This window comes from Lynx rufus, unplaced genomic scaffold, assembly GCF_022079265.1.
Source record: "Lynx rufus isolate CCGP_SWC_20201006 ecotype Redwood Valley unplaced genomic scaffold, mLynRuf1.p SCAF_13, whole genome shotgun sequence".
NCBI lineage: Eukaryota > Metazoa > Chordata > Mammalia > Carnivora > Felidae > Lynx > Lynx rufus.
Window position 1 is genome coordinate 46,298,962 of NW_025814827.1, and position 25,238 is coordinate 46,324,199.

At 42.5% G+C, this 25,238-nt stretch overlaps 1 protein-coding gene across 1 annotated transcript; it reads right to left on the minus strand.

Annotated features, from left to right (window-relative positions):
* Positions 1-4,458: 4,458 nt before the first annotated feature.
* On the minus strand, positions 4,459-6,844 carry LOC124508202 (mast cell protease 4-like). Its single transcript, XM_047074619.1, is given in 6 exon segments — positions 4,459-4,602; positions 5,043-5,242; positions 5,245-5,296; positions 5,532-5,667; positions 6,114-6,264; positions 6,790-6,844. Coding segments are annotated over 6 exon segments (738 nt in total).
* Between the last annotated feature and the right edge of the window lie 18,394 nt (positions 6,845-25,238).

Here is a 25,238-nt window from a genome sequence, read left to right on the forward strand (position 1 = left end):
ATCCTCTCTCCACCTGCAAAAGCACCTCCCTTCCTGCAGCTTCTCGCTCCCCAAGTTCACCTCTCCATGCCGCGTACCTGCTGGGTTCTGTGGTTCAGGTTGTGCAGATTGTTGTGTTAATTCTCCAATCAGTTTTCTAGGTGTGCAGGATGGTTTAGTGTTGGTCTGGCTGTATTTCATGGATGCGAGACACACAAAAAACTTTCATGCTGTTCCGCCATCTTGGCTCCTCCCCCCCACACTAGTTCCTTTTGAATGACTTCCCTCAGCATGATTGTTCCAGTGGACAGATTATCCAAGAGAATGACGGATGAAGAGGTCCTGGGAGCTGATTCCAAGTTTTGGATTGGGAGGAATAGGTCTCATGCCCTCACACAGGCTCTTCAGCAAGAACCACCCCCCACCCATGGGTGCTTTTTTGGATTTCTTCCTGCTAGGTCTTTTTTCCATTTACCATTCTTGCGATAGGCTGGTGTTTGAGCAGGGAAAGTCCTAGGGTGCCCCTTCTCATGAATTTGGGCAAGCCCTTTGCCCTGAGCAGTTTCTCCTCTGGACCCTGTGATGCTATCACCCCCCATCACTCTCAGGATCGGTCAGGCAGGCCCTCCTCTTCTGCACCTCAGAATTAACATGGCACCGAGTGGCCATGGTGGCCTTATGTTTTCTGGGTGTGCTGTGGGAGAGACTGGTGAGGCAACAGCTGTGGTTTCCCTTCCAGGGATCTACGCCATGCTCGTTTAATCTGTGGTTGTCGTCAATGATAGAGTCAACGCCTGGAAGCTCAGCCCATGGTGTCCCCGGCTGCTTCCTGTGGGCCACACTGTCAGGGTATCACTCCTGGATTTGGACCCACTTGTGTTCTAGACAGTCCTAGAATGGGCTGGTATCCTCCTGCTACTGGGATTGCTATTCCGTGTTGAGGCCTCATACGGGTGTCTCATTTGACTTGTTTTTTTCTCCATGTCTTATGTTTTTAGTTGCAAGGAGATTCCTTTGTTCCTTGAGTGGTGAATGCTCCCAGCTGCAGGTAGATTCCAGTAAGCCTGTTGGGACAGCTTGAGGAGAAGTTATGTGAGATATCAGAGGCAGGGGGTGTACAGAACCCCCAGCACAGGGGCGAGCCAGCCATCTAGGCGTCACTGAGTTTTCCCCGGTGTTTCTGATGAAAGACATTTGGGTTGTTTCCAGGTTTTTGTAATTATGAATAGAGCTGCTTTAAACATTTGGGTACGGGTTTTTGTGTGAACTTAAGTTTTCATTTCTGTAAGGTAAACAGCCAGGGGTAGGATTCTAGGTCATACAGTAAGTGTATATTTAATTTTCTAAGAAACTGCCAACCTCTTTTCTAAAGTGGCTGTACCACTTTGCACTCCCCTAGCAACGGATGAAAGTTATGCAAGCACTGTCAGTCCCTTGGGGTCCGATTCAGCCTGCAGACAGTCCAGATCTCTGCGGTCTCGACAGGCCCCAGTACTTCTTGGAGGCCAGGCTGGCAGGGTAGGCTGACCACTCTGTCCACGTCTCCGGTTGTGCAGCTTCCCGGGAAGAAAAGCTGCCGTCTAAATGTGCTGTCCCAAGGGGTCAGGAGTGTGTGGGGTCTTAGCAGCAATTCAGTGTGTGCTCTGGTCTTCTAAGCAGACATCACACATAATGTCCTGTTCCTTGTATTTCATGTTTAAAACTACTTAATTATACAAATGTAAAATGAGACTTAGGGCTAAAAGAAAAAAACACATCTTTTAATTATCATTGTAGCATAAGTTCTTTCATTTTTGAGATCTTTCTGATTTTTTCTCTTAAAAATTTGTCAGACGGGGTGCCTGGGTGGCTCAGTCGGTAAAGCATCTGACTTCAGCTCAGGTCATGATCTCACAGTTGGTGGGTTTGAACCCGATGGGCTTTGTGCTGATAGTGCAGAGCTTGCTTGGGATTCTGTGTCTCGCTCTCTCTCTGCCCCTCCCCCACTTGTGCTTGCGCTCTCTCTCAAAAATATATAAACACACACACACCCAAAAAAACCTAAAAATAACTAAAAAAAAATTTCAGACTTATGCCTGTTTTTTTCTTTCTTTAATGGTAATTTAGGGGTGGCTGGGTGGCTCAGTCAGTTAAGTGTCTGACTCTTGATCTCAGCTCAAATCTTGATCTCAGGGTCATGAGATCCAGTCCTGTGTTGGGCTCTGCACTGGACATGAAGCCTACTAAAAAAAAAAATGGTAATTAAAAATTTTTTTCACAATCATGTTTTATTTGCATCACAAGTATATATCACAAACTGTATTTTATACATTGTGTGGGCATTAACATAGATCTATTTTTTTTTTTAATTTCTGTTTAACGTTTATTTATTTTTGAGACAGAGAGAGACAGAGCATGAACAGGGAAGGGTCAGAGAGAGGGAGACACAGAATCTGAAACAGGCTCCAGGCTCTGAGATGTCAGCACAGAGCCCGACAAGGGGCTCGAACTCAAGGACTGCGAGATCATGACCTGAGCCGAAGTTGGCCGCTTAACTGACTGAGCCACCCAGGAGCCCCAGATCTATTTTTTAAATAAAATTTTCTTTTAAATCATAAAAATTATAATATTTGCTATTGCTTTTATATTTTTGTATTTAGAGTGATTTTCACCAGGTCCTTTTTATTTCTTCCTATATCTTCAACTTTCTGTCTATTGTCCTATTTTTATTGTTCATTATTTACTGAAAAATGTTTATTCATTTATTTTGAGAGAGGGACGTTTGGGGAGGGGCAGAGAGAGAGAGGGAGAAAGCGAGAATCCCAAGCAGGTCCTATGCTGTTAGCACAGAGCCCAACACGGGGCTTGATCTCATGAACCATGAGATCGTGACCTGAGCCAAAGTCAAGAGTTGGATGCTTAACCGACTGAGCCACCCATGCACCCTATTTTTTACTTTTCTTATTTCTTTGTAAAAGTGTTTATTAATTTTGAGAGAGAGAGAGAGAGAGAGAGAGAGATTTCAATTACAATACCTTGGCTATTGTAAACAATGCTGCAATAAACATAAGGGTACATGTATCTTTTCAAATTAGTGTTTTCATTTTCTTTGGGTAAATACCCGGTAGTGAGTAGTGAAATTACTGGATCTTATGGTATTTCTGGTTTTAAGTTTCTGAGGAATCTCCATACTGTTTTCCACAGCGGCTGTACCAATTTACCCACTTACACTTGTTTTACACATAGAGTTAATTACCAGTCTTGTATATTATGCTTGCTTTTTTTTTTTTTTTTTTTTTTTTTTACACCTGTACTGACCAGTGGCAAAGCTGGAAGCCATGAACTGTGGCTGGCAGGCTATAGGAGGATGGAGGTGCTGGGTTCCCTGTGGGCAGCAACGGCAGCTCTTTCCTGCCTGGGGCCAGGCCTGCCTTCTCAGTCCTTGAATTGCAGGTTCCTGAGAGTTAGTTGGAGTTGATGCCCTGTTTCCCTGCGTTAGGGTAGGTGTGGCTGTGTGTTTGCTCAGCTCAGAGTGTTGCAGGTCACTTGGAGGAGGAAATGTTGGAGAACTTGGGCCAACTCAGATATCCTTCTGGAAGACCTGAGACATCGTGTCATTTCTGGAGGAAGATGACAGTTGAATTTGGGTGGCTCTGATGTAGTTCACAGACTGGGCTGACACTGATGGTTTGGGGGCTCTCCCCTCAGCTAGAATGGTCCTGCCCCACCTACAACTTTGTTTTGACGGCTGTAACAGACAGACCCATTTGGAGGACTTCTAGGTGTCATCCCTCCCCCTCCCTCCTGAGCTCTTGTGCTTGGGAAGTTTTATCCTCCCCACTTTTCCATCTTGGCACATGGTTCCCTGGCTGCAGACCCAATATTGAGAGAGATGATAATGATGAGGTAGAAGTGGGTGTAGGGACTCGAGATAACAACAGCCTAGGCCTGGGGTCATCTCTGGAAACAGTCATGGGGAGTTTGCTATGGTGCATCTCTGCTCTGAACTGCAGTAGCTGAGACACAGGTTTTGAGGAAAGAGGAACATTGAGAGGAGGAGGAGGAAGAAAAGGAGGCAGTGGGGGAAGAAGGTAAATTAGTGCCAACATTACTTTGGATGTTAAATCCAAAGTGTGCAGATCAAATTTTTTTCTTCAATAACCCATAATACCACACAGTGCACAGGGAGATAAGTAGGCAAGATTATTAATCTGGTAAGAAAGGAACCCAGAACAATTCTTCATTCAAGCCATAGAAGGATATCTGGACTCCTCCGTCAGAGCAGACCAGCTCTGTGGGAGAGAGAAGAGTCTCACGCACATAAGTATGCTGAAGGCAGCATTTTTATTGAAGTTTGCTGGGGATACAATCAGTAGGGGCTTTGTGTGCCTCTGAGAGCCTCCCTGGGCTCAGGCTGGGGTCAGGTTCTGTGGAACCCAGGGCTACTCAGGGAGGCCTCGGGCTTTGGGATTCTCACGTAGGCTGGTCAGGCTTCTGTGGCTACTGTTTCTTCAAGATTTCATTAATCCAAGGCACATATGGGGAGATTCGAGTGAAGACAGCAGGGGGTTTTGCATCTGTACGTCCATAAGACACAATACCTTGGGCCACCCCTGCACAAAAAAGGGGGCCCCCAGAATCCCCCTGTGGGTTAGAGAAAGCAGATCACGAACAGGGAACATCCTTCTCACCCTACTGTCACTTCATCTGGGTTCTATCAGCAACCTGGCTAGTGCCAAGATACCCTAGAGTCAGATCAGGAATCCTGGCTCCTCATGGAGTCATAAGTTAGGGGTTTAATGTCTCTGGCATGGAACCATAAGCCTAGATCCTGTTCTCTCCATCTCTTCCTTTCTCTCCTGAAGACCTGTCAGCCAGGTCTTCAACTAGATGAGAGGGTCAGAGACAGGACTTGGGTATGTGAGGATGGAACCCAGAAGGAGGATTCTAGTTCCCATGGTGCTAGAAACCCACAAGCTCAGACACCAGTCACTGTACTAGGGGACTTCATGACCCCACATCCTCCCAGGAGGATGTTGTCTCCCAGGGACCGTTGTGAGGAGAAAGTGTAGGTGTGTGGTCACCTTGTATGCTGATCTTGTCTTCCTGGGATTGCCCACACAGATTTGTAATTTATGGCTGTAAAACATATAGTGGTTGCAGGCCTTGGCATCCATGAGTCTCAACTTCACCTCCCTCAGAGTATCTGACACCGACTCCATCACTCCCGTTCTTCCCCAGCCAGCTGCTCTGCACATTCTCCCAGGTGGAATGAAGGTAGACCAGTGGGCAGGGAGATTGTCCCCATGGCGTGGGTCAGCTTGGCTCTCGTTTGTAGCTGTGAGGGAGGGAGAGTAGATGGACCTCCAGTCCCAGAGAACGTGGGGGGTGTGCTGTGGTAGAGGCTCCCTGGGCAGGGCCAAGAGTTTCTCCCCAGTGGGATGGTGATGACATGGAGTGGGATGAGGGTGGGTCCCGAGGACATGGGTTGGACAAGGGAGAATGAGAAATGCACAGGTTAGGAGAAAAGTTCAAGAAGGGGGAATGGGAAAGTGCTGGAAGGCTAATGGCACCTTCAGTAACATGATGTCATTAAGGTTGGTAAAAAAGTTGTAATTTGGGTGAACTATTTGTTCTGAGACTTCCAGCTTCTGCCATGTGGATTCTTCCTGTTTTATGTCATGAGATCCCAGAGTGACAGTAATTTTCCTGTTGAGAAGGAGGAGAGAGGCAGGAAAAGGTGCTGGTCTTCTGAAAAGGGTTCATTCTGAGCAAGGACACATCAGGCTCTCTTCTTTCCCAGTACAAGGCAAGACCTGAGGAACTCAGGTCTTAACTGAGGACAGAAGTCCCCCCTCCCACCCCGGGATCATAGTGGGTTCAGGAAGGGCCAGGCCCTGGCAGCTGCATGGGACTGAGCGAGCTCAGCTGGCTGGCATCAGGACAGAAAGGCAGTGTTAGCTTGCTGTGACCTGGCTGGTCTTTGGAGGTGGAGACAGCAAATGAAAATGGGCTGGTCCCTCCCAATATGCATTGCTGATCATCTTGAGATGAGCAGGACACAAGAATTTCTCCTTAGGCCACTTTGAAGTTGCGTGTAACTCTGGCACCTACAGCTCCTCACGTGAAAAGAGAGTAGGTCAAAGTTTTCTTACCTTCCTTTACAATAAGCGGCTGTCAACACAAATTCTTGACTTACGAGAAACCCACCACAGCTGGCAACATAACCCTGGTCAGTGATGATTTCCAGATGGGCCATGTAGGGGCAGGGGTGTGGCTTGGACTCAATGCCACTGATGATTTCCACTGAAACAGAGAACCCCAGGTCCCTAAATGCAGGCTCCCTTGCCTTGGGATAGAGCACTGGGTGAGGGAAAGGAGGTGGAAGCTGACGACCCACAGAGCTTTTACCTTACTTCTAATGGAGCTCAGACCTCTGTGTGTCCTTTTTGCTGGTTTCTTGACCCTAATCCGCCTTGTCAACTGACCCTCACCCTACTTTCAGAACATGATGGTTAGTCTTGATTCTGAGCTGTCATTTAAATGTTTCTTCAGGTCTCTATCCAGACCTCTTCCACCTGAGAGCAAGCACCAAGAAGGACCATGAATCAGAATTGTGGCTATTTTCAGGAAAGTGGGTTAGGAGGAACTTCCAAAGACAGTTTTCTGATTCTTTCTCCACCCAAGTCTTCTCATCCCAGGGAAACTGTCATCAACTTCAGGGAAAGAGTCTGACCCTTCCAGGTGGAGATTTCCTCCTAGAATACTTGTCATGGAACTTGTAGCCTGACTTAAGGGCTTCTTTGACAGGGGGTTACACCCTAGACTCACCACCTCCAGCTTCAGGAGGCAAAAGAAAGGCCAACAAAAGGACTAGGACCTGCATTTTCCCAGTGACAGTGCCCATGGTGAGCTTCTTCTGTCCCTGCCCTCCCTTGCCCCTGCTTTTATAACCCCAGAAGTAGAAGGAAGAGGAGGACTGGAAACCACAGAAACCACCTAGTCACATTTTTGTCTTTCACTTTGGCCTGGCTAGCTTCCTCATCAGAAAGTCTTATGACCCTTCTCTCTGCTCTGCTGGTGTCGAGGCTATGGTCAGAGCCCAAGAGTTCTGTTTACTGGGACGAGGCATGCACCTTTCTCATCTAATGCAGTTCTCTTGAGGCACCATAGTAACACAGATGAAGGGGTTTTAATTTTTTAAAATTGTATTTATTTTTATTATTGAAGTATAGTTGCCATATCATGTTATGTTAGGTTTCAGGCATACAACACAGTGACTCAACAATTCTATACGTTACTCAGTGCTCCCCATGATAAGTGTATTCACCATCCATCACCATACAGTATTATCACAATCTTATTGACAATATTCCCTATGCTGTACTTTCTCTCTTCAGGACTGATTTATTTCACAAAATATAAATAAGAATGTATAAATATATGTAAAATGTATTTATAAAATATAAGGATGTATAAATAAAATATATTTATAAAATATAAATATAAATTTTATAAATAAGGAGGTTTATACTTCTTAACCCCCTTCACCTGTTTTGCCCATTCCCCACTGACTTCTTTTCTGGCAACCACCAATTTGTTCTCTGTATTTAAGAGTCTGTTTTTGGGGCACCTGGATGGCTCAGTTGGTTAGGCTTCTGACTCTTGATATTAGTTCAGGTCATGATCTCACAGTTCCTGAGATAGAGATCCAAAATACGTCAGATCTGAAACTCGTACTTTTTCCATTCCACTAATCTGAACAACAAGGAATGTGGGATGAAGGGTTAGTCTAGTAAATGGAGAAAGGAATGGAATGTATCAAGAAGAACACTTGTGTTCTCTAGAGGCTGTTGGGGTTTTCCCCTTGTGCACTGAGGGTCACACTTGGTTTGGTAACAAAATGATATCTCAGTTGTCATTATTTGAGATATTACTCTAGGCTTTCATTCTTTTATGTGCCTTGAGAAAGAAAAAAGTTGTTCTTGATTAAATAATAACATGATATTGGTTACAAGATTCATTCTTATTGTAAAGGGGTTAAAATGTAGAATATTGGGTATCTTGGAATCAATGAAATATGGTATATTCCAAGCACCTCCTTCACCCTGACACCAATCCTGAGAACTATTACTGTTTCCATTTAACAGATGAGGAAACTGAGGCTCATAGAATTTGAGTCACTTGACAAGATGTCAAAGCCAATACATATCAGAATTAGGTGTCAAACTCCATATCTTCCATATATGGATATATCTTTCCATATATCACCCTGCTTTCCTAGACCGTAAAAACAAAACAACAACAATGAGAAGGATCTAGAGAGGCTTTCTTCACCAATATCCACAGTTTTAGAAGATTCAGTCCTTCTAAGAAATCCCTTATTTTACATTATTCATAGTGGCTCTGCTTTCCTTAATTGAACTCTAATAGAGATGTTGGCACTGGAAGTGAGTAGGAACCTAACCTACACTTAGGTTCTGAAACTTGGCCTGGGTTATCTACTACAGGTTTTCTAAATTGAATATCTATCTATCTATCTATCTATCTATCTATCTATGTATCTATCTATCTATCTATTTATATCTATACATAGATATTTTTAAAAGTTCATGTATGTATTTTTGAGAGGGAGAGAGAGAGAGTCAGTGGGAAGAGGGCAGAGAGAGATGGAGAGAGAGAATCCCAAGCAGGCTCCACACTGTCAGCACAGAGCCTGATGCTGGGCTCGATCCCATGAACCGTGAGATTATGACCTGAGCCAAAATCAAGAGTTGGACATTTAACTGACCAAAGCCACTCAGGTGCCCCTCTAATCTGAATATACTTGAAGACATTGCTTACCCTATTGTAAGTAGTAAAAGATATTAGTTGTAAGTTGTAAGTAACCATTAATGCATACAGTAGCAAACCTATTAAAATATCACTTGTACATACCTTTAATCCCAGGCAAGACTTTAGGTGACTAAGTATTTGCTGACATAGAACATATTAGCAGAAATAAGGAATATTACGGGGTTGGTTGGTTGCTTCTAGGTGCACTAGAGAACTTAGGAGAAGTAAGTGATGAGCTTTGGGCTTTCAGTTCCAAGCTTATGATCTAAGTAAAGATCCAGAAATCTGTGCCATAAAGGAAACCCTTATATCATGGAATCTCCTGTCTGAGATTTCTAAATATTAAACCAATGTCTAATCCTGTGGGTGGTTTGAACATATTTTGAATCACCAAACTGGTAGGGTCTCTTATATAAAGTTACAGTGTTCACTGAGACTCTGAAGATTGGATTGGGAATACATTTGGACATATTCTGATGAAGCTGGCATTTTAATCCCTGAATTCCTCCAATCTTCCTTTGCCTGTCAACAGCAGCCCATCTTTTCTGGTCTGAGGAGGTTAATCTTCCCTCAGCTGAAGAATCTGTAATGAGATTCCCTGAGGTAGTTACTTTGCAGCAGACTGCTGACCACCCTCTCCTACCACCTTTAGTGCTTCTAGATCTATAACCAGATTCAACTCCCAGTAAATCCCAGATGTGTGACACATAAGGAATTGCAATATACACCAAAGCAATCGTAAGATTTTTGCTAATTTATATCAAGAGAAACATGGGAAGGGGAAGGGGTGGTGTTGAGGGTGTTGGTGTAGGTGTTGGGCCACGCTGACTTTGTTGATGGGATGAACTCAATACAGATTCCCATGTCAGCATATTAGATCAAGCATATCAAGGTAGTTCTAGCTATTTGACTAGTTGGTTGGATTGAGCTATGGATCCAAAGGTGGCCTATACCAAGTGAAGTTGAGATGCCAGACTTCTTTGATATAGAGAAAATATTCAAAGCTTTGAGGAAATTAGAAGGTAGAGTAGATTTATTATTGTGAGACTGGTTTACTCACCCCCTAAGTGTGTCTTAGGAGAGTACAGAGAACATTCTTTCCACCAAACTGTCAAAAATACTTCAGGGAGTGGGAGGCACTGGCATCTCTGGAGAGTGCTGTAGTGGTTATTTGCTGCCGGCTTAGAATGGCAGTGGGAATTGGTGCTATGATCCTGATGAGGTCAGGATCCCTGAGTTTCAAGGAGGTAATGGGACCCCAGGGTGGGACAAGCCAAGCTACAGATATGCCATAGGCTTGGTTACCATATTGGGCATCAGAATTGAAGCAGAGGTCAAGATAGAGGCCCATGACTTTGACTAATTCATCATGGTGTTCCCAGAACTGAAATAGATAGGCAGCCTACTAAGGTCTTAGTTGATTTGTATAAGTGGAAGCATTCTGGGTCTGGTGAACAGAGCTTTTGAATATCACAAGGCACATCAACTAGTTCTTGGACTTGAACCAAGTCATTGACCCTTGAATGAAGAGGATGGACTACCTTTGAGGAAGGTCCTTGCTACATAGCCAAAAAGTTGTACTATACATTTTCCTCTTTGTCTTCTTCAAAGCTACCTGTGGCCATTAGCAAAGTGACTATGAATTAGAGAAAAAAAACTGAGGCATTTTCATGCTCTTGTTTGTTTGTTTTTTTGTTGCTGGGCCCTGGCTCTGAACTGATACAAATTCCCAAAGACCTAAAATTCCTGTGTGAATCACAGCCACACGAGAAGCTTGTGGACTGATCAACAAAGTTTTGGCATGTGTCCATCTCATAGTGGGTCCAGCGGGTTCCCAAATCAACCTTTGACTATTTCCCAAGCTCCAGAATGCAGAGGTAGAATAGACATATTAAAAAGAATCTCCATAATGGTTGCCTGATTCATGGAGTGAGGGCTAATGTGGTAGAAAAAGCCCAAACGGAGAGACCAGAACTGCCTCTCCCTACCCAAGTAGTAAACCAAGAGCAATATTATATTCATGGAGACATTCAGAGATTAGTGCAACCACCAAATTATAGAAGGATGCAAGAGTGATGATTCCTACCACATCTCCATTCAGATCACCTATTTGGTCTACTTAGTTTTTAGTTATAGGACTTCTGGGATCTCTGTCTTACACCTGAGGAACCCTCGATGTTTTTTTAAAGGTTTGTTTATCTATCTATCTATCTATCTATCTATCTATCTATCTATCTATCGGGGGAGAGAGAATCCCAAGCAGGCCCCACACTATCATTGCAGAGCCCAATGTGGGGCTTGAACCCATGAACGGTGAGATCATGACCTAAGCTGAAACCAAGAGTCGGATGCTTAACCGACTGAACCACCCAGGCGCCCCTCAATTTTTTTTAAATTGTGTTGGTGCTTGAAGGTGTTAGAGAACAAAGAAGCCAGGGAGATAAAAGGTTGAGGGGATGTGGATTGTAATGTCTCAGGGAGGGAACTCCCTCTGGGGTGAAAGATGGCAGGAGAGCTTGTTTTATTTGTTTTCCTTTCTCACTTCTGTTGTAGGCTCATTGCAGAGCTGAGAACAGTTGGCTTTGCATTGTTTCCTTTTCTTTCTTTCTTTCTTTCTTTCTTTCTTTCTTTCTTTCTTTTCTTAAAATTTTTTAATGTTTATTTTTAAGAGAGACAGAGACAGAGTATAAGTGGGGGAGGGGACCTTAAGAGAGAGGAAGACACAGAATCTGAAGCAGGCTCCAGGCTCTGAGCTGTCAGCTCAGAGTCCAGTGTGGGGTTCGAACTCATGAACTGTGAGATCATGACCTGAGCTGAAGTTGGACACTTAACTGACTGAGCCACCCAGGTGCCCCTGTCTCATCTCCTTTCAATAGCTTCTAAATTTATGGACATGCTAGGCAGTCCTCAGGCCGTCCCCTTCCCAAGGGTTTGAGTAGTCCCTTAAATCTTGGATGCTTCTTTCATAAACCATGTGATGCTGCCAGTCTGTCAGCAATCAGCATTGGTCAGGCCAGCAAGAGACAGCTCTCTGCATCTTAGAATCAAATCTATCGATGGCATTCTTCCCATTATCTGGTGAGCTGTTGGAGGAGATCTGTTTGCACCATCTCTCTTTTTCATTTGCCTGCTTGAAGTTTGATTTGTGGTTGCTGCAAGGAATGAGATGGGGCAGCTGCTAGGAGCCAGCACAGCAGCAAGGGTCAGGGACATAGTCTCAAGGTGTCTTTTATGCTCTCCCATCTGTGGGTTCAATTAACTGAAGGGGTGCTACTCAGAACTCTCCATTTAACTTTCCAGGATGTTTTCTCATGTAATGATTCTTGCAATTCCTTATCTCTTTATAGAACCATCCAGGAATAACTTTCTCCTTCCCTTAGATACCATATATGATTGATAAACTTTTGAGCTTTTGGCTGGTCTGTGGATACTGCTATGGTGGAGGGACCCAAGCACTAAGATCTCCTGTGAAGGCTGACTTTTTAATGCTTGTAAGAGGATTGTCATATGGAGAAGAGAGGAGTGCATCTCTTAGGGCAAACATCTCTCATTTGAATATAAAGATCACACTGTCAAGGCTTGGGAAAGGGTTATCCTTTTCTTATAGAAGCCTTATTCAGACCATGCATTTGGGAGCTAGGTGAAGTAAGTGCATAGTTAAGAGCTCTGGAATCAGACTGTGGAATCCTGGTAGTGTCCTTTACTAGCTTTGTGATTTGGGGTAAGTTTCTTCAACTCTTAGCCTCTCCCACCCAATAATTCATCTTCATAAGATGGTGAAGATTAGGGGCGCCTGGGTGGCTCAGTCAGTTAAGCGTCTGACTTCAGTTCAGGTCGTGATCTCATGGCTTGTGGGTTTGAGCCCCACGTCCGGCTCTGTGCTGACAGCTTGGAGCCTGGAGCCTGCCTTGGACTATGTGTCTCTGCCTCTCTCTGTCCCTCCCTTGCTCTGTCTCTCAAAATATATAAACATAAAACTATTAAAAAAAAAAGAATGGTGAAGATTAAAGGGGAGCCTTGGTGGCTCTGTCAGTTAAGCATCCAACTTCAGCTCAGGTCATGATCTCATGGTTCGTGAGTTTGAGCCCCACATCAGGCTCTCTGCTGTCAGCACAGAGCCTGCTTTGGATCCTCTGTCCTCCTCTCTCTCCTCCCCTTCCCCACTCGTGCTCTCTCTCTCTCAAAAATAAATAAACATTAAAAAAGTGGTGAAGATTAAATAAGAGAATTTATTTGTGTAAAGTACCAGGTAAAGTAAGTACTCAAAGTTAATTACTAGTATTAGCATTATGAGCCCCCAAGATCACAAACCTCTTCCAAGAGTTTGTGAACCAGAATTGTCTTCCTCTAAGTTGTGCCAGGACTCTAAAAAGCCAATGGAAGTAAAAAGCACCTTCTAGCACTTGGAACCATCTTCTATCTGCCCCAAACCTATGACTGTATCTGAGTGAGTCTGGGACCCTCCATTCTGTTCTCAGGGGAGTGGTGGCTCTGTGCCCTGGGGTTTCCCAGCCCTGTGGGAATGCTATCCTGCTTTCCATGTTAAACTGTGAGAGCTGAGTGCTGGAGCAGCTGGTTCCATCTCCGTTTTGTGTTCTGGGACCTCCTAGACCATATTTCTGTGGATTCTTTTTTTTTAAAAATTTTTTTAAATGTTTATTTATTTTTGAGACAGAGAGAGACAGAGCATGAATGCCCCCCTTATGAAGAGGGGCAGAGAGAGAGGGAGACACAGAATCGGAAGCAGGCTCCAGGCTCCGAGCCATCAGCCCAGAGCCTTACGTGGGGCTCGAACTCACGAACCATGAGATCGTGACCTGAGCTGAAGTCGGACGCTCAACCAACTGAGCCACCCAGGCGCCCCTCTGTGGATTCTTTAAGCTGCTCATCTCCTTCCTAATTTCATGGACTTTTCCACCCAGTCTTTTTTTTTTTTTTAATTTAATTTAATTTTTAAATTTACATCCAAATTAATTAGCATACAGTGCAACAATGATTTCAGGAGTAGATTCCTTAATGCCTTACCCATTTAGCCCATCTCCCCCACCCCCTCCAGTAACCCTCTGTTTATTCTCCATATTTATGAGTCTCTTATGCTTTGTCCCCTCCCTGTTTTTATATTAATTTTGTTTCCCTTCCCTCATGTTCATCTGTTTTGTCTCTTAAAGTCCTCATATGAGTGAAGTCATAGGATTTTTGTCTTTCTCTGACTAATTTCACTTAGCATAAAATGCTCCAGTTCCATCCATATAGTTGCAAATGGTAAGATTTCATTCTTTTTGATTGCCGAGTAATACTCCATTGTATATATATACATCACATCTTCTTTATCCATTCATCTATCGATGGACATTGGCTCTTTCCATACTTTGACTATTGTTGATAGTGCTGCAATACATTGGGGTGCATGTGTCCCTTTGAAACAGCACACCTGTATCCCTTGGATAAATACCTCGTAGTGCAATTGCTGGGTCATAGGGTAGTTCTATTTAAAAAAATTTTTACAATGTTTTTAATTTATTTTTGAAGGAGAGAGAGAGAGAGCATGAGCAGGGGAGGAGCAGAGAGAGAGGGAGACACAGAATTCAAAGCAGGCTCCAGGCTCTATGTTGTCAGCACAGAGCCCAATGCGGGGCTCGAACTCATGAACTGTGAGATCATGACCTGAGCTGAAGTCGGATGCTCAACCGACTGAGCCACACAGGAGTCCGGGTAGTTCTATTTTTAGTTTTTTGAGGAACCTCCATACTGTTTTCCAGAGTGGCTGCACCAGCTTGCGTTCCTACTAACAGTGCAAAAGAGATCCTCTTTCTCTGCATCCTCGCCACCTGTTGTTGCCTGAGTTGTTAATGTTAGCCATTCTGACAGGTGTAAGGTGGTATCTCACGGTGGTTTTGATTTGTATTTCCCTGACGATGAGTGGTGTTGAGCATTTCTTCATGTATTGGTTGGCCATCTGGATGTCTTCTTTGGAGAAGTGTCTATTCATGTCTTTTGCCCATTTCTTCACTGGATTATTTGTTTTTTGGGTGTTGAGTTTGATCAGTTCTTTATAGATTTTGGATACTAACCCTTTATCTGATATGTCGTTTGCAAATATCTTCTCCCATTCTGTCAGTTGCCTTTTAGTTTTGCTGATTGTTTCCTTTGCTGTGCAGGAGCTTTTTATTTTGATGAGGTCCCAGTAGTTCATTTTTGCTTTTGTTTCCCTTGCCTCTGGAGATGTGTTGAGTAAGAAGTTGCTGTGGCCAAGGTCAGAGAGGTTTTTGCCTGCTTTCTTCTCGAGGATTTTGATGGCTTCCTATCTTACATTGAGGTCTTTCATCCATTTTGAGTTTATTTTTGTGTCTGGTGTAAGAAAGTGGTCCAGGTTCATTGTTCTGCATGTTGCTGTCCAGTTTTCCCAGCACCACTTGCTGAAGAGACTGTCTTTATTCCATTGGATATTCTTTCCTGCTTTGTCAAAGATTAGCCGGCCATACATTTGTGGGTCCATTTCTGGGTTCTCTATTCTGTTCCACTGATCTGAGTGTTCTTGTGCCAGTACCATACTGTCTTGATGATTACATCTTTGTAGTATAGCTTGAAGTCTGGGATTGTGATGCCTCCTCCTTTGGTTTTCTTTTTCAAGATTGGTTTGGCTATTCGGGGTCTTTTCTGGTTCCTTACAAATTTTAGGATTGTTTGTTCTAGCTCTGAGAAGAATGCTGGTGTTATTTTGATAGAGATTGCGCTGAATATGTAGATTGCTTTGGGTAGTATCGACATTTTAATAATATTTGTTCTTCCTACCCAGGAGCATGGAATCTTTTTTTTCCATTTTTTGGTGTGTTCTTCAATTTCTTTCATCAGCTTTCTATAGTTTTCAGTGTATAGATTTTTCACCTCTTTGGTTAGATTTATTCCTAGGTATTTTATGGTTTTTTGTGTAACTGTCAATGGGATTGATTCCTTGATTTCTCTTTCTGTTGCTTCATTGTTGGTGTATAGGAATGCAACCAATTTCTGTGCATTGATTTTATATCCTGCGACTTTGCTGAATTCATGGATCAGTTCTAGCAGTTTTTTGGCGGAATCTTTAGGGTTTTCCATATAGAGTATCATGTCATCTGCGAAGAATGAAAGTTTGACCTCCTCCTGGCCGATTTGGATGCCTTTTATTTCTTTGTGTTGTCTGATTGCAGAGGCTAGGACTTCCAATACTATGTTGAAAAACAGTGGCGACAGAGGACATCCCTGTCTTGTTCCTGACCTTAGGGGGAAAGCTCTCAGTTTTTCCCCATTGAGGATGATATTAGTGTTGGATTGCTCGTATATGGCTTTTATTATCTCGAGGTATGCTCCTTCTATCCCTACTTTCTTGAGGGTTTTTATCAAGAGAGGATGCTGTATTTTGTCAAATGCTTTCTCTGCATCTATTGAGAGGATCATATGGTTCTTGTCCTTTCTTTTATTGATGTGATGAATCACGTTAATTGATTTGTGGATATTGAACCAGCCCTGTATGCCAGGTATAAATCCCATTTGGTCGTGGTGAATAATTTTTTTAATGTATTGTTGGAGCCAGTTGGCTAATATCTTGTTGAGGATTTTTGCATCCATGTTCATCAGGGAAATTGGTCTATAGTTCTCCTTTTTAGTGAGGTCTCTGTCTGATTTTGGAATCAAGGTAATGCTGGCTTCATAGAATGAGTTTGGAAGTTTTCCTTTCATTTCTATTTTTTGGAACAGTTTCAAGAGAATAGGTGTTAAGTCTTCCTTAAATGTTTGGTAGAATTCCCCGGGAAAGCCATCTGGCCCTGAACTCGTTTTTTTGGGAGATTTTTGATTACTAATTTGATTTCCTTACTGGCTATGGGTCTGTTCAAATTTTCTATTTCTTCCTGTTTCAGTTTTGGTAGTGTGTATGTTTCTAGGAATTTGTCCATTTCTTCCAGATTGCCCATTTTATTGGCATATAATTGCTCATAATATTTAGTCCCTATTATTGTTTTTATTTCTGCTGTGTTGGTTGTGATCTCTCCTCTTTCATTCTTGATTTTATTTGGGTCTTTTCCTTTACTTTTTGATCAGACTGGCTAGTAGTTTATCAATTTTGTTAATTCTTTCAAAGAACCAGCTTCTGGTTTCGTTGATCTGCTCTACTGTTTTTTTGGTTTCAATAGCATTAATTTCTGCTGTAATCTTTATTATTTCCTGTGTTCTGCTGGTTTTGGGTTTTATTTTCTGTTCTTTTTCCAGCTCCTTAAGGTGTAAGTTTAGGTTGTGTATCTGAGATCTTTCTTTCTTCTTTAGGAAGGCTTGAATTGCTGTATACTTTCCTCTAATAACTGCCTTTGCTGTGTCCCAGAGGTTTTGGGTTGTGGTGTTCATTTTCATTGGCTTCCATATAATTTTAAATTTCCTCTTTAACTTCTTGGTTAGCCCATTCATTCTTTAGTAGGATGTTCTTCAGTCTCCAAGTATTTGTTACCTTTCCAACTTTTCTCTTATGGTTTATTTTGAGTTTCATAGCACTGTGGTCTGAAAATATGTACTATTATCTCAATCTTTTTGTACTTGCTGAGGGATGATCTTTGTCCCAGTATGTGGTCTATTCTGGAGAATGTTCCATGTGCACTGGAGAAGAATGTATATTCTGCTGCTTTCGGATGAAATGTTCTGAATATATCTGTTAAGTCCATCTGGTCCAGTGTGTCCTTCAAAGCCACTGTTTCCTTGTTGATTTTTTTAATGTTTATTTATTTTTGAGACAGAGAGAGACAGAGCATGAATGGGGGAGGGTCAGAGAGAGAGGGAGACACAGAATCTGAAACATGCTCCAGGCTCTGAGCTGTCAGCACAGAGCCCGACGTGGGGCTCGAATTCACAGACCGTGAGATCATGACCTGAGCCGAAGTGGAACACTTAACCGACTGAGCCACTCAGGCGCCCCCCTTGTTGATTTTTTGATTAGATGATTTGTCCATTGCTGTGAGTGGGGTGTTGAAGTCTCCTACTATTATGGTATTATGATCAATGAGTTTATGTTTGTGATTAATATATTTGGGTGCTGCCACATTTGGCGCATAAATGTTTACAATTGTTAGGTCTTCTTGGTGGATAGACCCCTTGATTATGATATAATGCCCTTCTGCATCTCTTGATACAGTCTTTATTTTAAAGTCTAGATTGTCTGATATAAGTATGGCTACTCCAGCTTTTGTTTGACGACCATTAGCATGATAGATGGTTTTCCATCCCCTTACTTTCAATCTGAAGGTGTCTTTAGGTCTAAAGTGGGTCGCTTGTAAACAGCATATAGATGGATCTTATTTTCTTATTCATTCTGTTACCCTATGTCTTTTGATTGGTGCATTGAGTCCATTGATGTTTAGAGTGAGTACTGAAAGGTATGAATTTATTGCCATTATGATGCTTGTAGAGTTGGAGTTTCTGGTGGTGTTCTCTGGTCCTTTCTAATCTTTGTTGCTTTTGGTCTTGTCTTTCTTTCTTTCTTTCTTTCTTTCTTTCTTTCTTTCTTTCTTTCTTTCTTTCTTTCCTTTTTTCTCTCTTTCTATTTTCATCTATTCTCCCCTCAGAGAGTCCCCCTTAAAATTTCTTGTAGGGCTGGTTTAGTGGTCACAAACTCCTTTAATTTTTGTTTGTCTGGGGAACTTTTTATCTCTCCTTCTACTTTGAATGACAGCCTTGCTGGATAAAGAATTCTTGGCTGCATATTTTTCTGATTCAGCACATTGAATATATCCTGCCACTCCCTTCTGGCCTGCCAAATTTCTGTGGATAGGTCTCTTGTGAACCTGATATGTCTTCCCTTTTAGGTTAAGGACTTTTTTTTTTTTCCTTTGCTGCCTTCATGATTCTCTCCTGCCTGAGTATTTTGTGAATTTGACTATGATATGCCTTGTTGATCGTCAGTTTATGTTGAATCTAATGGGAGTCCTCTGTGCTTCCTGGATTTTGATGTCTGTGTCTTTCCCCAGGTTAGGAAAGTTTTCCACTATGATTTGCTTCCATAACCCTTCTAAGCCTATTTCTCTCTCTTCCTCTTCTGGGACCCTTATGATTCTCATGTTGTTCCTTTTTAATGAGTTACTGATTTTTCTAATTTTTTTTGTTTATTTGTTTTTGAGAAAGAGACATGGAGCGCGAGCAGGGGAGGGACAGAGAGAGAGAGGGAGACACAGAATTCGAAGCAGGCTCCAGGCTCTGAGCTGTCAGCACAGAGCCTGGTGCGGGGCTCCAGCTCACCAACTGCGAGATCATGACCTGAGCCGAAGTTGGACACTTAACCAACTGAGGCACCCAGGTGCCCCTGATTTCTCTAATTCTTTTTTTTTTTAATTTTTTTTAACGTTTATTTATTTTTGAGACAGAGAGACAGAGCATGAACAGCAGAGGGGCAGAGAGAGAGGGAGACACAGAATCTGAAACAGGCTTCAGGCTCTGAGCTGTCAGCACAGAGCCTGCTGCGGGGCTCGAACTCACGGAGCGTGAGATCATGACCTGAGCTGAAGTCGGATGCTTAACCGACCGAGCCACCCAGGCGCCCCTGATTTCTCTAATTCTTAAATTGTGCTCTTTTGCCTTAATCTCCCTCTTTTTTTCTGCTTTGTTATTCCCCATAAGTTTGTCCACTATATTGCTGATTCTCTGTTCTACCTCATCCATCCTTGCCACTGTGGCATCCATTCGTGATCGCAGCTCAGTTATAGCATTTTTTATTTTATCCTGACTAGTTTTTACTTCTTTTATCTCTGCAGAAAGGGATTCTAACCTTTTTTGACTCCAGCTAGTATTATTATCGTGATTCTAAATTCTGGTTCAGACATCTTGCTTGTATCTGGGTTGGTCAAGTCCCTGGCTATCGTTTCTTCCTGCTCTTTCTTTTGGGGTGAGTTCCTTTGTTTCATCATTTTGAAGGGAGAAAAGGAATTAATGAGGCAGAAAAAATTAAAATTAAAAAAATAAAATTAAAAAAATTAAAATTTAAAAAATATTAAAATTAAAAAATTAAAAATACACACACACACAAAATCAAATAAATGATGCTAGATCCTAGGTGTGTTTTGGTCTGAGTGTTGAAAGTGGCTTGATTGGGGCGCCTGGGTGGCTCGGTCAGTTGGGCGTCCGACTTTGGCTCAGGTCATGATCTCGCGGTCCGTGAGTTCGAGCCCCACGTCGGGTTCTGTGCTGACAGCTCAGAGCCTGGATCCTGTTTCAGATTCTGTGTCTCCCTCTCTCTCTGACCTTCCCCCATTCATGCTCTGTCTCTCTCTGTCTCAAAAATGAATAAACGTTAAAAAAAATTAAAAAAAAAAGTGGCTTGATTAGAGAAAAAAGGGGAAAGAAGAAAAAAAAGAGGAAATCGTTTGAAAATTTGAAAGAATGAATACACTGAAGTAGACTAAAATGAAATGATGGAAGTAAACTAGAATTTGAAAAAACTTACGCAAAGGTAAAAAATATAGTAGAAAAAAATTAAAGAAAAATATTTTTAATAAAAATTAAAAATAAAGATGAATCTTTTCTCTTTCTGTATTCAAGAAAAAGAAATGAAAAAGAGAAAAATGAAAGTAAAAAAAAAGGAAATCGTTTGCAAATTTGAAAAAATGAATACACTGAAGTAGAGGAAAATAAAATGATGGAAGTAAAATAGAATTTCAAAAAAATTTACACAAAAGTAAAAAATATGGTAAAAAAATTAAAAAAATATTTTTAATAAAAATTGAAAATAAAAATGAATTTTTTCTTTCTGTATTCAAGAAAAAGAAAAGAAATGAAAAAGAGAAAAAAAAGAAAAAAAAAGGGAAAGAAAATTGAATAGATGGACCTACTGACAGACTAAATACGGCTGAAATTACTTCGTTTCCCCCTAGAAGTCAGACTATGAAGTGGTTTATAGTCCATAAACTAAGCAGGCAGTGAGACTTTTGTTCTTGAAGAGCGAGGTTGGCCCAGTTGGGTGGCGTTTAGTGTAACGGCTCCGTTCTCCACTAGATGGTGCTGCTAGCCTCCTGGGGTAGATTATTGTGGTGCTCATAGGTGTGTATGTGCATGTGCGGGAGCGGTGAAAATGGCGTCACCCAGGTACCCGGTCTCTAGTATCAGAACTCTGTTCTCCCCGATCAGCAACCGTGCACCCGTCCTTTGTCTTCAGCTTTCGTCCGTGACCAAACCCCAGGTAGTATCTCTCTCCTGAGTTTTGTCTCAGATGGGGTTGTTTTTCCTGACCCCTTACTTCTGAAGGACCGCGGCTTTGACCCGTTCTGCCTCTCTGTGGAGGGTCTCACTGAGCAATGGCTGGGTGCCAGCTGCACCCAGGAAAGTTCATGGGATAGTGTAGCAGCAGTGTCAGGGATTATGGAAAATCACAACACACATCTGGCACCAGGCTTCACACTTAACGACCTTGTTCCAGCACCAGTGAATGTGGCCGTTCTCTGGGGTCTGCTGGGATCAGGTGGCTTCAACAGTCTCTACCAAACGTCCTTTCAGCAGTGGAACTGCTTCTCCCCATGTGGCTTGAGAACCTCCCGGGCCCCAGTCTGCTCCTGAGGATTCGCCCTTCCCACCAGAGCACTGCCAGGTATTGTACTGAGGAATTTCAGACTCTGTGCTCCCCTTTTTTACAGTCTTAATGGAATTTAAACCCACTCCTTTCTCCTTTCTCCCTTTTTAGTTCAGCTCCTGTGGCTGTTTCTAATTTTCCACTTTCTCTCTAGCTGCTTTTCGGGAGGGGGGCTTTTCTGTATTCTCCCCCCGACACCGTCCTCTCTCTGCATGCAAAAACACTTCCCTGCCCTCCGTGGCTCCTCTCTCCCCAAGTTCACCTCTCTGTGCAGTGTACCTGCTGAATTCTATGGTTCAGGTTGTGCAGATTGTTGTGTTAATCAGATCAGTTTTCTAGGTGTGCAGGATGGTTTAGTGTTGGTCTGGCTGTATTTCTTGGATGTGAGACACACAAAAAACTTCCATGCTGTTCCGCCATCTTGGCTCCTCCCACTTCCACCCAGTTTTAATCCCTTGATGATCACATGACACATAATTGGCACTATCTCCCTTATCCTGACCTTCCATTTATTTTCTCTTACTAACATATGACTTCTTTCAGTGACCATGTTAGTGTCAGCCTGGATATCACAATTCTCTGTTCCTCTCAGGCTCTGGGTTTCTGATAAAATGCCACTCACTCACTCACTTTATCATTCAAAAATGTTTGATGGGCACTTACCAGGTGCCAGACCCTGATGAGTGTGCCATCTCATCATCGCAGTGCAAACAGCACAGTGTAAATAGCACAGTGCTGTAATGGACAGATGCAGAGACACTGTGGGTGGTAAGAGAAGCTGTCCAGGCCATCCTGGGAAGGCAGCGACAGCTTCATTCTGTCTGAGATCAGAAGGATATGTTATATTTTGTCACTGGACAAATTGAGACAGGTCCTTCTCAGCAGAAGTAGCAACATATCTAAAAAGGGCAAGAGAAAGGCTGCGTGATTGGGGAAACTACAAGTCCCTCAGTATTACTGAGGCATAATGTTAATGAAACAAGGGCAGGAATGGTGGAAGATGAGGCCAGCTAGATAGGAGCCAGTTTAGGGATGGCTTGTCTTCTGTAGAAGTGTGGAGTTTGTCCTATAGGTCAGCGGTTACAATATGGTGGTAAAAAACACATTAACATAAAACTTACCATCTCCACTATTTCTGAGTATGCAGAACACTGGTGTTAACCTTATGCACATTACTGTGCAATAAAAATGTTTATTTATTTTGAGAGAGAGAGAGAGAGAGAGAGAGAGAGCAAGTGGAGGGGAGAGGGGCAGAGAGAATCCCAAGCAGGATCTGCATTGTTACCCTAAAGACCTGATGCAGGGCTCGAACTCACAAACCATCAGATCATGACCTGAGCTGAAATCAAGAGTCTGACACTTAACTGACTGAGCCACCCAGGCGCCCCACTAGGATTTTTTCATCTTGTAAAACAGAAACTCTGTACCCATTGGACAACAGCTGCCCTTTTCTCCTTCCCACAATTTTTGGGAAATCACCGTTCTAGTTGTTTCTTTTTTATTATTTATTTGTTTATTTATTGAGACAGTGCACACAAGTGGAGAGGGACAGAGGGAGAGAGACAGAAAAAATCTTAAGAAGGCTGCATGCCGGGGCGCTTACGTGGCACAGTTGGTTGAGCATCCAACTTCAGCTCAGGTCATGATCTCACAGTTTGTGAGTTCGAGCCCCACATTGGGCTCTGTGCTGACAGCTCAGAGTTTGGAGCCTGCTTCAGTTTCTGTGTCTCCCTCTCTCTGCTCCTCCCCTGCTTGCTCTGTGTCTCTCGAAAATAAATAAACCTTAAAAAAAAAATAAGGCTCCATGCTGAGCGGGGCTTGGTCCCATGATCCTGGGATCATGACCTGAGCCAAAATCAAGAGTTGGATACTCAACAGACTGAACCATTCAGGTGCCCTACGTTCTATTTGTTTCTAAGAGTTTGACTACTTTAGATACTTCATATTAGTGGAGTATTTGTCTTTTTAAGACCGATTACTTAGTTTAGTGTCCTCAAGTTTAATCCACGTTGTAACATATGACAGGATTTCCTTCCTTTTTAGGGTTAAATGATATTCCATTGTATGTATGTATCACATTTTTTTTAACTTAAAATTTTTTTTAATATTTATTTTATTTTTGAGAGAGAGAGAGAGTGTGAGTGGGGGAGGTGCAGAGAGGGAGGGAGACACAGGATCTGAAGCAGGCTCCACACTCTGAGCTTTCAGCATGGAGCCCCACGTGGGGCTCAAACTCACAGACCGTGAGATCATGACTCGAGCCGAAGTTGGTGCTCAACTGACTGAACCACTCCGGCACTCCTTCCTTTCTTTTTTTTTAAGTTTTGTTTATTTATTTTGAGAGAGACAGAGAGAGTATGAGTGGGGGAGAGGCAGAGAGAGAGGGAGACAGAGGATCTGAAGCAGGCTCTATGCTGACAGCAGAGAGCCCTATGTGGAACTTGAATTCATGAACCGTGAGATCATGACCTGATCTGAAGTCTGACGCTTAACCTACTGAGCCACCCAGGTGCCCCATAACTTGTATCTTTCATTTAAAATTATGTTTGTGGGATTTGTTCATGAGTCATTGTTTCTGTTGTATGAATACATCATAATTTATATATCCATTTTACAGGTGATGGACACCTTTTTTTTCTAGTTTTTGATTATTAGGGATAATGCCAGTGAAAGCATTCTTAAACACATTTCCAGTGCACATTTGCATGAATTTCTTTATGGCTGTAACTAGGAATGTAATCATTAGGTCAAAGCATATGCATTCCTTTAACTCTGATAGGAAATGCCAAACTGTTTCCAGAATCATTTTGCAAATTTGTGCTCTCATCAGCAACTTACAAGACTCCTTTTTGCTCCATATTTGCACTAGCATATAGTATTTTCAGATTTTTTTTAAAGTTTATTTTTATTTATTTTGAGAGAGTGGTAAAGAGCAAGCGGGGAAAGGAGCAGACAGAGAAGGAGACAGAATCCCAAGCAGGTTCTGCACTGTCAGCGCAGAGCCCGATGCAGGGCTTGAACTCGTGAACTGTGAGATCATGACCTGAACCGAAGTCAAGAATCAGCCACCTAGGCACCCCTCAGATATTTTTATTTTAGAGAGAGAGAGAGAGAGAGAGAGAGAGAGAGAGAGAGCAAGAGCGTGTGGGCCAGCGGGGGAGGGGCAGAAGGAGGTGGGGATAGAGAGAATTGTAAGCAGGCTTCATGTTCAATGTAGAGCCTGACTTGGGGTCCATCCCATGACCCTGGAATCATGATCTGAGCCAAAATCAAGAGTAGGAAAAATCAACCAAAATCAACCAACTGAGCCATCCAGGCACTCCTTCAGATATTTTTTAAATAAATTTTTTTTTGAAGAATTACACATATCAAAGTATACAAATCTTGTGCTGGAAGTCCTTGCTAGATTAATTTGGCAAGAGAAAGACACAAAAGGCATCCAAATTAGAAAGGAAGAAGCAGAATTGATATTTGCAGGTGATATGACCTTATATGTAGAAAACCCTAAAGTCTCAACCAAAACTCTATTGGAACTAATCAAGGAATTCAGTAAATTTGTAGGATATAAAATCAACATACATAAATCAGTTACATTTCTAAATACTAACAATAAAATACCTGAAAAAGAAATGAGGAAAGCTATTCTATTCACCAGGAGATCATGGTGCTGTGAATCTGGGTGTTTTCTAACAGTATGATAAGGAAGACTTGCTCGCCCCTCCTGTCAAAGAAAGAATAGTTTTGGCAGGGGAGAAGTGGGGGGAAAAAAAAGCAATTTGCATTTTTCATTTGTATTGTGAAATGTGAAAATAAAATTGTCAACTGTTTTAGTTAACAACAACAACAACAACAACAACAACAACATACTCCTAGG